Source organism: Scomber japonicus, chromosome 3 (assembly GCF_027409825.1).
Source record: "Scomber japonicus isolate fScoJap1 chromosome 3, fScoJap1.pri, whole genome shotgun sequence".
NCBI classification, from domain to species: domain Eukaryota; kingdom Metazoa; phylum Chordata; class Actinopteri; order Scombriformes; family Scombridae; genus Scomber; species Scomber japonicus.
Genome location: NC_070580.1, coordinates 25,101,931 through 25,118,604, shown reverse-complemented (window position 1 = coordinate 25,118,604; position 16,674 = coordinate 25,101,931). Strand labels below are relative to the sequence as shown.

At 40.5% G+C, this 16,674-nt stretch overlaps 1 protein-coding gene across 1 annotated transcript; it reads right to left on the bottom strand.

Moving 5' to 3' along the window:
• Window positions 1-3,043: 3,043 nt before the first annotated feature.
• LOC128355781 (CTTNBP2 N-terminal-like protein) lies at window positions 3,044-16,096 on the bottom strand. The gene is made up of 7 exons (XM_053316129.1): window positions 16,030-16,096; window positions 12,761-12,865; window positions 6,546-6,779; window positions 5,550-5,657; window positions 5,233-5,421; window positions 4,922-5,092; window positions 3,044-4,792 (listed from the first exon to the last, which is right to left on the bottom strand). Exons 1-7 carry the CDS (start codon window positions 16,066-16,068, stop codon window positions 3,803-3,805), a joined length of 1,836 nt encoding a protein of 611 aa, XP_053172104.1. The 5' UTR covers window positions 16,069-16,096; the 3' UTR covers window positions 3,044-3,802.
• Window positions 16,097-16,674: the final 578 nt, after the last annotated feature.

Below are 16,674 nucleotides of genomic sequence, written 5' to 3'. Positions count from 1 at the left end.
TCTTATTCTTCTCACCCACATAGACACTGACACACATAGCCCAGCTGTTTGTCCTTCAGTTATGTCATATCTGGATTTGGAGCAACACTCGGATCCTCATTACACGTGACCCTGTCTTTCTTTACCCCAGGACAAGCTATGGATTTTACAGTGACAACTTTATAACAAATTGCTTTACAGGGAGCAGGTGATGGTGGCGATAACACTCGCCATCTGGCCCTCCCTCCTTCTTCTTCTGTCTCGCTTTGAGCCAGCTCCAGCTGTGGTCTTTTAAGAGGCTCAGTGTAGGGGCCCGAGCTCCTATTCTCGGCCCATCTCATGGTCTGTGCTAATTTTGGAAGGAGAAAAGAGGGTGACAGGGAGAAAAGCAGACAGACAGAGAAATAAAGAAAGAAAATTAGGGAAGAATTGTATACAGGCCACAAAAAGCTCTCAGATGAAGATGATTATGATGATGTTGTCAGGCTGGTGTTGTGACAGCAGTTGGCCACCTCCGCACTGACAGACAAGGAGCCGGATAGTTAGACATTTTGCTTTGTTGCAACAGGTCTGAAATGAGAGGGCTGTAAATTTGCGGTTTAACTTGAAACATGAAGTTCCTTTCTCAACCTCAGTGTTGTCATCTCATTCAAAGAACATGAAACTGCTGCCATGACAGCATGGGACTTATTGTATGTCCTGCATCGTGCACTGTGCAGTCACAAAGTACAGCACTTACCAAATCCACCCAGGAAGGACGTAGCTGCAGCAATCCTTATCAAGTTCGAGTTCATTTATTTATACGGTGCTTTACCACAAGCAATTCTCACATGACCTTACAGGGAAGAGATCCAACGAATCTACATTGATCTGAGAACAAAATGCAACAATATTAACTTTCCCCCATCTAATCCAGGAAATAAAAAACAGAATTTACCAACTGTCTAAGGTTGGGCATCTCAGAAATGTAATCTTCTGCTTGGAAATTTCTTCTTATGAAAACAGTTAATTATTACCCTTCTTGTAGTGTGGAATCCTAACAGTGGAGCCAAAACCCATTTTGGGTTATGACCCATAACTGGAATAAATTTAAAGTTTTAAAAAAAGCATTGTTTTTTTTATCCAAGTCATGCAGCCTTAAGCCTGAAGTCAGAGTATGAATATTAATGCATGCAAAGACTTTCCATCTCAGTGAAGATATGCAAGACATCAAAGTTTTTTGAAATAGATTACTATTCAGCAGAGAAATTATTATTCCATGTTGATATTTTACATCACAGTATCATACCACTCACACAAAGATAAAACTCAACATAGGATTTATTAGATTTTGTATGCTTTATTTACATATACTTAATGTCAGAAAGTTCACACAACAATGATGTAGGCTATATAATGGCTTTAAAATGTAGACTTTTGAGTCTTCAGCTCAGTGTTTTGGAGTGAGTCCCAGCAGGAAAAGACACAGTTACAGTAGAGTAACTACAGTGCCATGCTGGCAGTGACAGCAGCTAGGACGTGGCCCCTAACAGCTCGTCAACCTGAGCCTGTGTTTATGGAGGCTGAAAAAGATGGGGCTTTGCTAGAGGAGCAGACATGCCTGTGCTGGATTTGGGATGCAGCCCTGCTGTCCTACACTGGAATGTTAATTAGGTGAGCTGAGCAGAGAAGAGGTGACCCGTCCCGTCAACTAGCCAACCATTCCCCAACAACCAGGAATGGGATTTAGTGAGATGGGAAGCCCAGCTTGTGCTCTGCATGTATGTGTTGATCTGGATGTCAAGTCATGTTGACCAGCACTGACTGATTGAAAGAGACACTACAGTATGCATATGTAACACTACAGAACCCAGAGAAGTAATTGCATTTTTCTGTATTTTCTGTACACACAATTCACCGGCACCTCTTAGTTTCTACCTCTAAAGTTTAAGTGATGCCACTTAAGCAGCATACCACAGGAATGCTGTTTACAGCTGAAGCAACACAGGGCGCAAAATAACAAATAATTCAGACCACTTAAGAGTTTTAAAAGTTTTCTTTTTAACTAAACAAGAATGGGAGGTGACACTCTTCTTCTCAGCAGCCCAATACAGTCACACATCACCCACACAAACACAGAGGTATTAAACAGTCAGGCATATGAAATACACAGTGCATAGGATGGTAGAACAAAGTCACACATATATTTCAAACTCTGTCTCTTATGTTTGATATATCCACAGTACTAGATTTTTTTCTTTCTTAATGCAGCATTTTTACAGTTATCTTTTATGGTGCCAGCTGATCAAGTACAGACTGATACAATCAATTAAGTATTACAAATAAAAACAATACAGATCCAGTTTACTTATATGAACAAAAACAGAAGTAGATGTCAAATATCTGAGTTAGAATTCATGGATCTTTGTTTTTGATGCAGCTGAAAACTACTTCGCTATTAATCAAATACTGACATCTAGAGGACACTACTGGGGTGTGCAGTACTGAAGACTGACTGCAGAGCAATAAATTAATTATATTTTAGGCATGGAAAAATAAGAATACTTTGTATCAGCAATATGTAAATCGTTATGTGAAGGTGATCTTTTGGGGAAAAAAGCTTACTCGTGACATTTACTAGTTACAATATAGATCCTAAGCCAAAAAACCTTTTAAGTCATTAAGTTACTATATTTTTAAATACAGTATCTATCGGATTTACAAGAATTCAATATGACATCAGATTTTAGGTGGTTTGGCTAAATTGTATACTACTTTTAGTCATCAGTAACATTTCCAAATGCTTACCATCTCAGTTGAACTGTCTGGATATAGATATGATGTACAGTACAGATGAAGTTCCATATCACAAACTGAAAGCAGCTTTCACTAATTTTCTCTATATTATTGTTGGCATGAATAGTTACACCACTGTCTGAGGGCAACAGTATAAATAACAAATGATGAATACATATCAATCTTTGGGACTAATTTATTCAATCTGTTGCTTTCCAGCATATACAGTACTGTAAAGGATGTGATAAAAGAAGAGATAACAAACATGGCAATTGTTATAATATTAATCACAGCCATTACAGCCTATAAAAGTTGTATAATGATTTCTTATAAATGACAAAGGCATGATATTAATCTGAATCACTCATCTTAACCAAAATATTGTACAATGGTGACTGTGTATAATTGGCGCTTATATGATATTTATCATAACTATGCAACATTATAGTAATACATGAACAACACACAGTATAAACACTGAGCTAGCTGTATAAAATGATCATACATTATTAACTGAGGAACATTTATAAAACAAATACATTTTTATAAAAAAAAAGACGGCAACATATGAGTGCACACTGAAATGAGACTATGTAGCATACATTGGTCCAAGGACTACTTGTTACATTTAGTCTGATTATAATTTGTTTATAATAACAAGCAACATACTTGAGACAAAGTATGGAGGAAAATAATAACTCTTCAGTAAGTTGGTTTGCATTCTTTGGAAATATGACACCATAAAATCAAAAGACTTATGATAAAATGCTGTGCCGAACAAACAGTATTGGCACATTTATAATTGCTCATTAGTACCAGCCCCTTAACAACTACCTAAAATAGTGCCTCAGCGCATATTTAAAAAAAGAATCTAATAAATATAAAAAGCACAACAGTGTTTGAAGGGATCTCTGTTCAAATAAGCACAGGATATACGTTCTGTCATGTACAGGACAATACCTTAACCATAATAATGTGACGTGGATTAAACCATCATCTCTCGAGCAGAGCAGCAACTGACTAATTTATTAATGCATCAAATGATCAGTTAATTAGAAGAAACCACCATGTCCAGTTCTTTGACCCCCTCCTGGCTGGAGGTGAGGCCACAGCTACCTGAGAGGGGGCTGTCAGAGAAATGACTAGCAGACCTGGGCACTGCAGCCGGAGAGGGAGGGGCCTGGGCCAGACCAGGCTTTTTAGGGGGAATGGGTGGAGGGTTGCCCCTGTCTGCCCTGGGGATTGTAGGTGATTTGATGCCCTGTGAAAGTGCTCCTACGGCCCTCCCGATGACTGGAGACAAGGGGGCTGCCAGGCTGCGGTAGTCTGTACCGAACGGTGAATTGTTTGGCGCTGTGAGTTTGGGTGTGATGCTTTGCTGGACGGTGGTGAAGCGAGATAGGACTTGAGTGACGGTGCTTCGGGCCATCTGCTTGACTGGGCTGGCTTCTGGGGAGAGGCTGCTGGGCACAGGGGAGGGGTCCTTTGGTGAGAGGGGTGAGACGGGTGAGACGGGAAGAGCTGGCTGTGGGGACTGGCACTGAGGCTCAGGGTCAATGGTACCCTGAAACTTGTGACGAGCAGCATGGAAGCGTTGGTTGATCCCGGCCTGGTAGGGAGACTGGTACCCACCAGGACTCGGGCTGCCTGGCAGGCGTTTGGCAAGGACAGGCGAGGCAGAGGGGGAGGAAGGGGGGAGAGTGGAGGAGACTGTACTGCAGGAGGAGAGCAATGTCTTAGTCTGAACTGGAGAATTTTCATTCCCATTTTGTAGGCAGGTCTTATCCGAGGGGGCGCTGTTTGGACTGTGGTGCCCATTGCTCTCCATTGAACAATGGAAACCGTTGACTTTTGGCTGCACAGGTTGCTGGTTTCTGTCTTCCTCAATGTCCTCAACCTTAATAGTGTCTACTGTTGTCTTTCCTGAAACAACTTTTGTGGCCCACTCCTTTACTCCTGCCTCTTCTGAAGCCGTAACCGCCTCTTTGAATTCTCTCGTCATAGTCGCCTCCTCCAGCTTCCTCCTCAGCTCCTCTACCTGATCACAAAACAGAAAAAAATATTCATTTTTAGTAGAAATTTTGGCTCTAAAATGCAAGCTAACTTTCTTTTCTTGCAGTGATATAAATAAGTAACTTCAGTGATGAATGTGTCAAAGTGTTCACACCTCTTGTTGTAGCTGACAGCAGTGAGCTTCCTCCTTCTTCAGCCGTGAGCGGAGCTGCTCTCGTTCTGTGTCAAATTCGGCCAGCTGCTCCTCCACCCTCGCCTCCATCCTCAGGGCTCTCCTCCCCTCGTCCTCCAGCACATTCTTCAGGGCCTGACAAGCTTCCTTTTCCTGAATGAGAAAAAGTCATGTCAGCTAAGAGTGAAAAACCTTCACAAGCCAGTAACACCCTGTACAAACCGAGGAAAAACTTTCGATTCAAAGAGGAAAAGGTGAATAAATTGCCAAACTTGGATTCAAAATGTACATACCTTGTCAAGTTTACGGCTCAGCTCTGTCAGCCGGTGACCCTCCTCCAGAGCCCTGGCACTCGCCCACTTGCACTCTTTGGCCAAAGCACAAGAGAGTTGTTTATGCTGAGCCCGTTCTTCTTCTAACTGGTCAGTAATCCGCCGCTGATCTTTTTCCAAACGCCTGACCTGGCTCCGCTCAAATTCCAGCTGTAAAGAGACACCATGTACAAACTTTCAACAGCAGTTTTACCAAAACAAGCCTCTATTCAATGTATATGGCACATTACAGACAAATATTTGCAGAGCAATCGACGTCATTATTAATTAAAAGGCACCTGTTGTTGTAAGCGCTCCCTCTCCTTTTCCAGTATATAAGTGACATCATCTCCCTCAGCTGTATCCTCTGCATGCCTCCTCTTTTCCTCCTCCAGATCTGCAATGACCTACAACAAACACAGTGGGGAGACAGAGAGTCAGAAATGAAGTCACATAAGTTTGGTTTGTTTAGTATTACAGTGTAAGAGCAATTAATTCCTTCTCATTAATGACACCGGAGTCAGCATCCTATTGCTTGCACACATGCTTCATCAATGTGAGCGAGCAGCAGCACTATCATTAGCCACTTAAAACCACAATGTCACAATGTCTTTCACACACTTTGCAGTAATGTTAGCTCACCTGTCCAATTAGCAGATTTCTATTTTAAACTAACACCTACTGCATGCAGTAGGCGCTTTACAGGGATGGAAGAGAGACAAGGCACTGTCCTGAATCCTCCTACTATAAGGTTCCTTCTGCTTAAATTAGTAATATCAACTACTGTGATATTACATGAATTTATAGTGATGAGCATATTGTCATGAGGCTTTGGTGTGTTTTTTCATCATTATCTATAAATACAGGTGTATTCACACACTCAACTCATGTTCACATCAAACACAATAACAACTGAAAATGAGAGTAAATAATCAAAGTGTGCTGTTTTTCTTTTCTCTTTGTTCATATCTGTTACTCAGCAGTTCTGGATGTGTGTGTACGCCTGTTTGAAAAATGTCATGATGAAAACAATGGTGCTTTTCTGCTCCAGGGCCAACTTAATCTTATTAATTTTTTTACCAAGACTTTGTTGCCAGCAGTGCTGGCTTTTTTATTTTCACGTATAACAAAAAACTTCACTCACTGCACTAACAGCCTCTCAATGGTCTTTTAAATATTCTTCACCATTGGGACCAACTGTTATCTTTTATGTTTCCCAAATTATGTTTTTAAAGTGCATGAGAAACATGTCCATTTCTGCCTCCCCTAATTAAGGACCACATATCCAGACCCACCCTTCTGTGCCTGCTTTCAGCTGCAGCCAGCTGGGCCAACATCTTTTCTTGCATCCTTCTGCAGTGGCTCACCACCAGTTTAAGAACCACCAGAGGGTTGGAGGTGGAGGAGGAACAGGTGGGGTCCTTGTTCTGGCCGCCCATCACCTCACTGTCTCTCTGCAAGGCCAGGAAGGGGTCGCTTAGGTTGTACCTTCCATATCGCTCCTGGATGAACAGCTCTTTACGCTGAGCCTGAGGATATGAGAAGAGAAGAGTCAGATGGCTCACTAATAGGGCTTATTTTTTCTTTACAGTCCAGTATGTCCTTGCTTATAGAGATGTTGCAACATGGCTGCAGTACTCTACTCTTGTCTTGGATCACTGTTCTGGCTTATTAGCCTTGTTTAAGTCTCTCTCATTACTGGATGCTGATGCCTGGATATGAATTTTCAATCACATACTTTGAGCCACATTAGCGGCATGGCTCTAGGGAAGGGTCCAGCATACTTTATTTGAATAGCACCTTTCATAAAGGGTAGTGCTATTCACAGATGACTCACAAGCCAATGATAAGACAGAACAAATGTAAACAGTAAAACAGTTTGAGACTAATGCACTAATGAAAATGTAATAAAATACAAAACTAGAATAATATATAAATACAAATACAATCCTAGATGTGATATATTTTAGAAAGCAGTATAAGCAGCATCTGTACCACAGAGCAGGTTAGTCACAGGCAGTTATGATTTTAGAGAACACATTCTACTATCACTTCTCTCCCACTTAAACAGGAAATTGAAGACTGCGCTCAACATATATAACTATGATCAACATCTCTAATACTAGAGCGGCAAATAGTCAGCAGATGAAGGGGAAGAGATAGAGAGGAAATGCATACAGAATACAAGCAAAAAAGTCCTAGCAGGAGGAAGGAGCAACAGATGGTGTGTGTCTGTCTATCTTTAGCAGGACAGCTGCTCTGGACTGGGCCTTGGCCAAGCTAGACCTGTTCTCTGTTTAACTCATGACAAAGGAGGGATAATAGCAGCAAGACATTTCAGGTTCAGCAGATGCCTTTGGGCCTGCCGTGAAAAGGGGCTTCAGTGTGTGTGTGTGTGTGTGTGTGTGCGTGTGTGTGTGTGTGAGAGAGAGAGAGAGCAGGGCTGCAGCAGAGCTGGCAATGTGTCTTAGCAAGGTTTCAACAAAAGAGGATCAAGAGATTAGAGAGAACAGTATCCTCTCTGGCAGGGTGAAGACAGGGCTCCTGATGACTGATACCAAGATTACTTGAGAAGTTTAAAGTGTAGTCAAGAGTGTAGATGGGCCTGTAGTGCAATACCCAGCCATTTTGCTATTCTTATTGAGCCTTTAACTACTGACTGTGTGGGTGGGTGTTATAGGTGAGAGTACAATTAGACAGAGATATGACTCCCAAAAAGCATTATATTAGAGTAGAAGCATGAAAATGACCTGAAATATTAAATCAAAAGTACAATATTTGCGGCAGTACTTAGGACATTTCTGACATGACTGACATTTTAGAACACAGAAAACACAAGACAAAACTGTTAAAAACACCCAAATCGGTTATTGTATTGATTTATCTTTAGAACTAGACAAGCTTTATTATTAAGAAGGATTGTTTCAACACTACAATAACTGATATGTTTGGCCTCTTGCAGGCTGTGGAGTAAACTGTAAACAAACCACTGACATATTATCACCTTTTAAGTTTATGTGGTTGGCAAACAGTTGCTAACAAAAAATGAATGTAAGACTCTGTTTTGGTCTACACAAAGTCCTGTGGGGGAAAAAAATCGAATTGCTAAATGCGCTGCTATGTTCACCAGCTGAAAACCAAAACAGTAAAGCTGTGGGCCAGAAAACCAAAACAATGAATTTTCAAAAAAACATGCCCGGGGGAACTGCACAGTCTGGTGGTAATTCATGCAATCCATCATAAATGTAAAAATATTGATTTAGAGCCGCTCTAACCCTTTCCTTCAAATTCTTGAAAATCCTTAAGTGAGAATGATGCAGGCGGACAACAACAGCTCAAACTATTTTCTCAGACAGATCAAAAGGTTTTGTGATTGTCATCTTCTACAGTATTAGATCATCTGGCACAAAGAGAGGAGGGCAAGGCTGCGAAGCTTTGCTGCTGTTATTTGATCCAGTCCACTGAGGATGGTGTGAAGGCGGATCAAACAGCATGCAGGGGTGCAACAGGAAAACACAGCGTGCCCAAGAGAATTCAAAAATGCTTCTCAAATGTGGGCGCTATCTAAAGCCCAGTGTCCACTCAGCACCTCAGCAACAGTCTTGTGTGCAATGCAGGATATCAAGTCAATGTGGCATGAAGTCCTTGTCTTCACTATGTTTTATTACAGCGTTCTACCATCTGACCTTCAGGAAGATGGTATGAGGAATGAAAAAAATCATCTGATTAGAGAGAACATGACATTTCCTTTGATAGTGTCTGTTTTCAATGCATACCTGTCATTTATACAAATATTCAATCAAAAAATAGCATGCCAAATAAGATTTTACACTGTCCATTCATTTGTTATGACTCTCATGTTATGGCTCTCATTTTTTCTCCGAAAGGCAGATCACTAATTTTAAAGAGGGTCTTTAAAAGAGAAATCTATCTACAGACTTGGCCTGCAGCCCATTACCGTTCCCGTCAGTGACTGTCTGCCCTGATGTGTCACTTTACAGTGAAAGATTAAATAAGCTTAGATCAGGATTTCCATCCTTGACACCTACGTAACTCAAGGATACACTCTGACTCACATTCAAGCTGCATGCACAGCAGGAAAAATAATGTAAAGGAGGGAATTCATTTGTAAGCCATTGCTCATATATGATTTTGAAACTTACAAAGAAAAAACTTGCCAAATGTATTTTTTGTGACTTTCAGAAGTTTCCCATTCCCAGGGCTGCCCATTGTTTTCTTTCTTATTTCATCTATTGATTCAGTCTACATACATTTCTATAACTGGATAATTGGCTTTTAAATCCCTGTTTTTTTTGTAACTCATAAGACCCCTATTAAACACAGACTCTGTCTCTCTTTCTCAGCTCCCACCCTTCAACACACAGACAGACGTGCACTTCCCTAACACAAAGGCAGGCTGTTTGCTTCTGCATCAATCCTCCGCTGCTGCAAAGAGGCTAGTGGAAGCGAAAAAGAAGGATTACAGGGAACATTTCTAACATTACTTAATACTAACACTCAAATCTACCAGAGCTTATTCATTACAGCATACTGTACTATGTACAATACCCATAAACATCCAGTACATGGCTGTTATGCATCACAGTCTACCCCCATTATTCATGCGTTTGTCTGTTGGCTGCAGTTCTTGGCAACCCAGGTGCTTTTGCTCGGAAAGCCGCCTTTGTGCCACGGCTACACTGGTTCAAATCCAGCTTATCTTTTGCTGACACATGCATGCTGACAAGATCTGTATAATTCTCTGGAAAGGTGATATATGAACTTCTTACCCTAGAGAACGATATATATCAGTACTGCTTGGGCAGATTACTAAGTAAGCTGAAATGCTCATGCATGCAATTATAATACTATGCAAAAGCAATGGATATGTGAATAGTACTGTTCATCATAATCACGTGACCATAGATGAAATGCAATGACCTCTACATTAACTGACACTGATTCCAATCAGTAGATGCATCTTAAGCTATTTCCCCTAATTCAATGCTGTCCCATAACCAAAGAACACACAAGGTAAACCTATTTGAAGTACCGTGATTTGCAAGCTCTAGTCAAGCACACCATGTTAACTCGACAGTTAATTAAAGGCTCATTTCCATCTTTGAGCCCCCTTTGAACTTTAAGTAAAGACACATATTCCTTCCCAAAGCAGAAGGGACTACTGGATCACTGCAGGGCTTTGTGTGCCAAATACAAGCGTTGCCAGAGACTAACTTCCTTTTGAAAGCCACAGCGTGGAGGGAGAAGTGAGCAGCTGCACAAGTGAGTCATAAGAGGGGGGAAAAATGCAGTGGATAGTTAGAATGCCAATGATAGTTCTGCATAATTTATAAAAAGGGGACCACAGAAAAAAACACATCATTAACCTTGCATCCTGTAGAATATTACTGATGAGAATGCTGAGAATGAAGACTAAAGATTATATCATATAACTATTTGAAGCATAAGAAAAATGAACAGTTCATCATGTGAGAAACTCTACACTGTTTGGTGTTATTACCATGGTGATGATATGTGGTTAAGATAAACATTTCTCATATGACACTTAGTGTGGCAATGACACATCTGTCATGACCAACATGAGTAACACAACTGGGCCGTACTTCTTTAATGACTGTACTTCCGAGTGCAATTTAACTGTTGGGAAAACAAAGAGCTGTGTTTTTTTGTTTTTTGTGATAACAATCTATTTTCATGTGAGGACGAAACCTACGATTCCTTAACAGCAGAAAGGCGTGAAGTTGTGTTTTCACCTATGCTAACTGACTCTGAAAAACATCAATCCTGCACAGAAAAGTGAAAACCTCTACATGTGGATGACTGGAATAAAAGATTTAGTATCAGTTTTCACCAACAGATCTTTTATCATTTATTTTCCTGCAGGTTAGTGACTATACCCTTAACTAACGAGCAATAAGAAGTAACACACTGATGCATTGATCCACTCCCAGTCCTGAATGGGTTAACAGTTTGTGCTGGTGGAGCCATGAAAGAAGTGCAGCCATATTCCCCTCAAGCTCCAGTTAAGGCCAGTGTTTATTTGTTCACTCCTACTCTCGCTCACATTGAGTCATCAGGCACCCGGCGTGCTGTAACTCTTCTTGCCTTAGATGGCCAGATCCCAGGAGAGATGTAGGAATGTGGTCTAGACACAACACATGAACATTCAGAAGTAGACTACACTATGCATTTTATACCAGGAAACTCCAAGAGCATTCGGGCTGTAAAGTTCAAATCTTAGTAATGAGAATGAAGTCTGTATAAATATATCCAAAAAGGTACAGCCACCTTTTGCAGAAGGGCTGCATCAATAATCTTTTTCACTTCTCATCTTCAATTTGTGGTTTCACAACTGCATCACGGTGACAGTGGTATTGGAATCATTCTTAATGAGTGACAAAACTCCCTAAAGACCACGTAGAGTCACTGAAGGAATGAGTATGTGGCCCCACAGCCTGCAGAGCAGCAGAAGACATGGTGTGGGAAAATAGCCTTACAATCCTTTAATTAAAATGCAGCATTAACCCTACCACAAAGTAAGTCATCCTGAAGTAGGAACTAGCTGCTCCATGTCAAACTAACAGTGCTTCCTGTACATCAGGGTTATTTCTAAATGAGTTAATGTCCAAGTTCACTGAGGTGTGTCTACTCCTTTAAGCTTTGAAGACAAAGATGACTTATGTTGCTATTAGACAAAGCCCCATATGAGTCACCTTCCTCCAGAGGCGCAGACGCTAGTTTTGCTCAGAGCGTTTTGAATAGATCCAGAGGAATGTTAGTCACAGATGGATGGCTTTACTCATTTCATTTACATACAAAGAGCTTCTTTTTTGCAGGAAACGTGTGAAATTAAGCAGGTTATTTAAGGTTATTCAACAGGCATGTAAGGTTTGTGTAGGCCCACCATCTGTCTGCTTGAAAAATGTCAATTAAAAGTTGGTGAGTGATCAGTTTCAATGGATTCTATAAGATTTCACAGCAGAGAAAGTATACTCAAATATCCACAGAAACCTTGCAAACCACTACAGAAGCATAATCTCTTTCAAATGCCCCAACAAATCTGTCATATTCTTGCCGTTTTCACCTGTCACATATGACTGTTTGCTCACCTTTGTTGCATGTGACAGTAATACATAGTTCACCGTGCAAATTATACAGAAGTCAGCCGTGTTGTGGCAAAAATATAAAAATTTGGAGCATGGTGAGAGATCATGCATTACAAATGGACAGTGGAACATGCCGCAGGAGTGGTTTCAGAAGTTTCACAATGAAACTTTCTTCCCATGTGAAAGCATGTCAGCACTGGAATCTATTGCAACTGACGTGACTTCATCCTAACCACAGCCGCTGTTCTCTGTGAGAAAACTACCAACTCAACAGTCACCTTTCATGCCGAGGGAGGGGTGAATATTTAGTATTAGAAAGACACATTTTGTAAAGAATTAGAGAGAACATTTTAATTATGTTACCAGCTACTATGATTAGATACCTTCAGGGCATCGATGACCAGGTCCCGTGCTTCCAGCTCTCCCTCCAGGATGCTGAAAAGCATCAGCAACTCTGGCTTGGTCATACTCTCCATGTTCAGCTTGGACTGTAAGGACAAAAAATGAGAGAAAGGACTTGGTTGACTAATTGATTCCTCATCTGGTTGTATATTTATTTAAACATGATGCAAGTGAACAAAATTAAAGGTTTATGTCATGTCAATTTATTCATAAAAATAACTACTTGTGTTGCATTTAATTTATTCTACCAGCTTCATTGTATGACTCCAGAAACAATCAATCCTTGCTTTGTTGGCTTTCCCACAACTATTTTCTCAGTTATTTAATTTCCTCTAAAAACAAAGCCCTGTGTTTTCCATTTTTCACGAATCAGACATTTGATCTATATGCTCTAGCCTACTGGTTTATAAGCTTTAAGAAGATATTGACAGGGTATTATATTTGAAGGAAGTCATTTTGTAGTGCAAAAGCATTACATAAAATATGTAGTAAAAAAAAAACTAGACAGGTTACATAATTGTTGAAGTAGTCAAGATGCATTTGCAATTGTATATCTCAAACACAAGGTGAGGACATTTCTATCACAATACTATCAAACTAAATGAAACTACTGCTCATAAAATTCACGAATGAGCTAACAGGCATCTAACAGGCAACTGCACAATTTACAACAGCACAACTAAAATGTGAGGGCTCTGTTTTCCATTAAGCTTGCTCATTTTATTTTCATAATAGATTCTGGATACATTTATTGATTTTCTAAATATATCTTCTGAATGAAGTGACACAAACACAGAGACAATAAAAGCTAACAGATGGATCACATATCAAATAAGTGGCAGTTCAGCCTCCCGTATCCAAGCTGCTCCATCATCTGTAAAGCTAATGTATAACTTAACTTTTAAATTCAATACTGAATATGATATCAAATCACTTTGTTTTGGTTTCCCTGCATGTGCTCCATTCATAACAGTGACGGTCATTTTGTGTTGGAGATGTGATGATGTGGTCTCTTTGTAGTGTCTCTGATCTCACAGCTGTGTTGGTTCTGCTGACAAGCCCTGCGGTGTCCACACCTCAAAACATCCAACCACACTGCGACCAACTGAATGTATGCGGGCCCTTCTTTGATATAAGATTAAAGCTGTAGATGTAAGTACACTAAACATCCTTTTTCAGATGATGAATTGTCTTGTGAGACATGTAGGATTAATGAAAACTGTCCTGGTTAATACTTAATAACAGAAATTGTACTCCAGCTTGAATCACACAAATATTTGTTCTCACTACTGTTTGCTGGACTGTGATCCACACCTGAAACTAGCATTCATTCAACAGAGCCGGCCCCTGCTCTGAGCACTCTGTGGTCACCACAACTTTCCACATCATGAAGTCATCGAGGGGGGGGCGGGCTGCTCTCAAGGAGCACTGGTTGCATAATGAGAGACAGCAGCCACCGGCTTTTCACATCAGAGCTGGCAGCTACAATATTTTCCCGGCATTTTTCATAACATTAGCACCAGAGAAACCTGAATGTGAAAGTGATGTGGCAGTGCTGCTGCAAATGAGCATAATTACAGTATTTAAATATGCTGTGGCACTTATGCAGAGCCATCTCTATATAGATTCTTTCCTCTCTGGCCACTTATGAAATGCACCAACAGCCTACAGCAGCGCCCCCTCACAAAGAAAGGCACACAGTGTTTAAATTGTGCCTTCACCAGCACTCATGGTCTGTGGCTTAACCACAGGGGCAAAATGCTAATTAAACTACATCATACACACCTCCCTTGGTTTTGGTTTACAGGCCCGCTTGCTAATTTCACAGGCCGCTTTAATCACTGTGAGAAGAGTGTGTTATGAGAAATGTCTGGCCCTGCAGGAGCCTACAGTACATGTGTCATCACACTCATTTACATCCTCATTTTGATATTATTTCACCTAATCCCCCCGAGTTACACTTTGTAATCTTGAGGGCAGACAAACATCGAGCGGTAGCCTGGGTAACACAAATATTCCCACACGTTCTGGTATCACCACTTCCGATGACGAAAGCCCTGCGTCCGTAATCCTTTTTATCCCTGTTTGTTTTAAGCCCTTTCAGCCATGTGCCTCGTCTGCAACACCGTAAACTCATTAAAAAACACACTGTGGCGTTTACTGCAAAAACATACACTTTGCCCCAATGCAGAGAGATCCTCAGGTTTGTGAGCTGTTTGTGAAAAAGTATGGTTGGTGGTTGGGTGCAGGGGGGGACCATCTCCTAAATTATATCAAAGTCCATCAAAAATCCACTTTGTTTTCCATTTTGGTCTGATGACAGTTCCTGAGTGAAATGCTCAGATTCAATCTCAACAACATCTACACTAACAGCCATTTCTGCATAACTTTTAGATTGCAATTTTACAGTTTTTTTAATAAGAATTTCACAATCATTTTATGCACAGTTATAATTATTGTTAGTTGTTTTAGATGTGGGTACTGTGTAGCAAATTGCGTGTCAAACTTCATCATCCCAACTTTTTGCGGCTTTTACTGATTAGCAAGGGTTTAAAAAACACGTTGGGCATGGGCATAACTTATTATAGAGACTCTCAAACCTTTTTTGGCCCACATATCTTGTCATGAGATGAGGGTCAACTGAGGGGAAGTCCAGTCTGAGAGGTCTGACTATTTTCCTTGTTCTGTGAGACAGGATGGCTGACCAGATGCAGCATGTCTGGATACTAAATTGGATTTGGTGGCCAACCTATTTTTCTATGTAAGCCACCTACTTGCTCCCTCAGCTTGCTGCTTACTGACTTTCATGCAGGCTTGTCTGAAGAAAAATCACGATAGAAGACTAATGAAGTTATACAATGACGGACTGTTTGTATTGCTGAGTATTTAACAGCTGGAGCCTGAATCAAATGAGTTAGAAAGAAGAGCAAATGGTCATCAGCGTCTGACCACGGGAGATGACATCAGTGTCGCTTTTCTTCTTCTTCGCTTAAAAGATGCTGGATGAAGACATATCTTTAGTTTAGTATAATCTTTTTGCATAAAACAAACATATTTTGGTGTAATTTGATCTTAAAGGGTAACCAAGTCCAAACGGTTCGGCCCTGCAGCCTTCACTAACGCTACTTCACATCTTTTTTTTCTTGTCTTTTGCCCCCAAAAAAGTAGCTGAGACACGATGAAACACTGTAAATTATCTCCTCAAACTTCACAGCGCCGACACGAACACGTTTACTTCAAGTCTTCTTACCTTCATATGGCCCTCCGAGCTCTTAGAAAACTCCAGCATGAACTTTTCTCCTGTCAGAAGATTTGTTTCACTTGATTTGCGTCCTCTTGATCCCGACGCAGAGGAACACTGGACGGTCAAGTACTTCCTAACTGGCAGCTGAGATAGCCAATAGACGACTCGGAGCTGAGCGCTGACCAATGAGAGCCGATCTTCTGGGAAAAAGGGGCAGGGACAGTGACGTCATCACCTCCTAGATTTGGTTGGATTTCTTTGTTTAGTATTTTTGAGTCTCTGCCTCTTTTTAAAGAACTTTCCTGAAGCTATTTGAATGACTTTACAGTTATGTTGTTGGCCGAAATGATAAAACATGGCTATAAAATACCTACGAAGACTCATGACATGTTTGTGATCCTAAATAGCAATAACTATAATATTTATAACTTTATTTGTATGCTCAAAGTGCTTTACAACAAATTAAATGACATGCAATAAGTGCTTTACATTAAAAGGACATAGAAGGAACATACAAAACATGTTTTAAAGAGAATAGTGACTTCATACTGACTTTAAAGCACTTTTGTTTTTGTTTTTTGTTTATTCTACAGGTCTTCTAGAGAAATACCCCTATATAATATTTCTACAATGGTAAGATTTAGAATTATG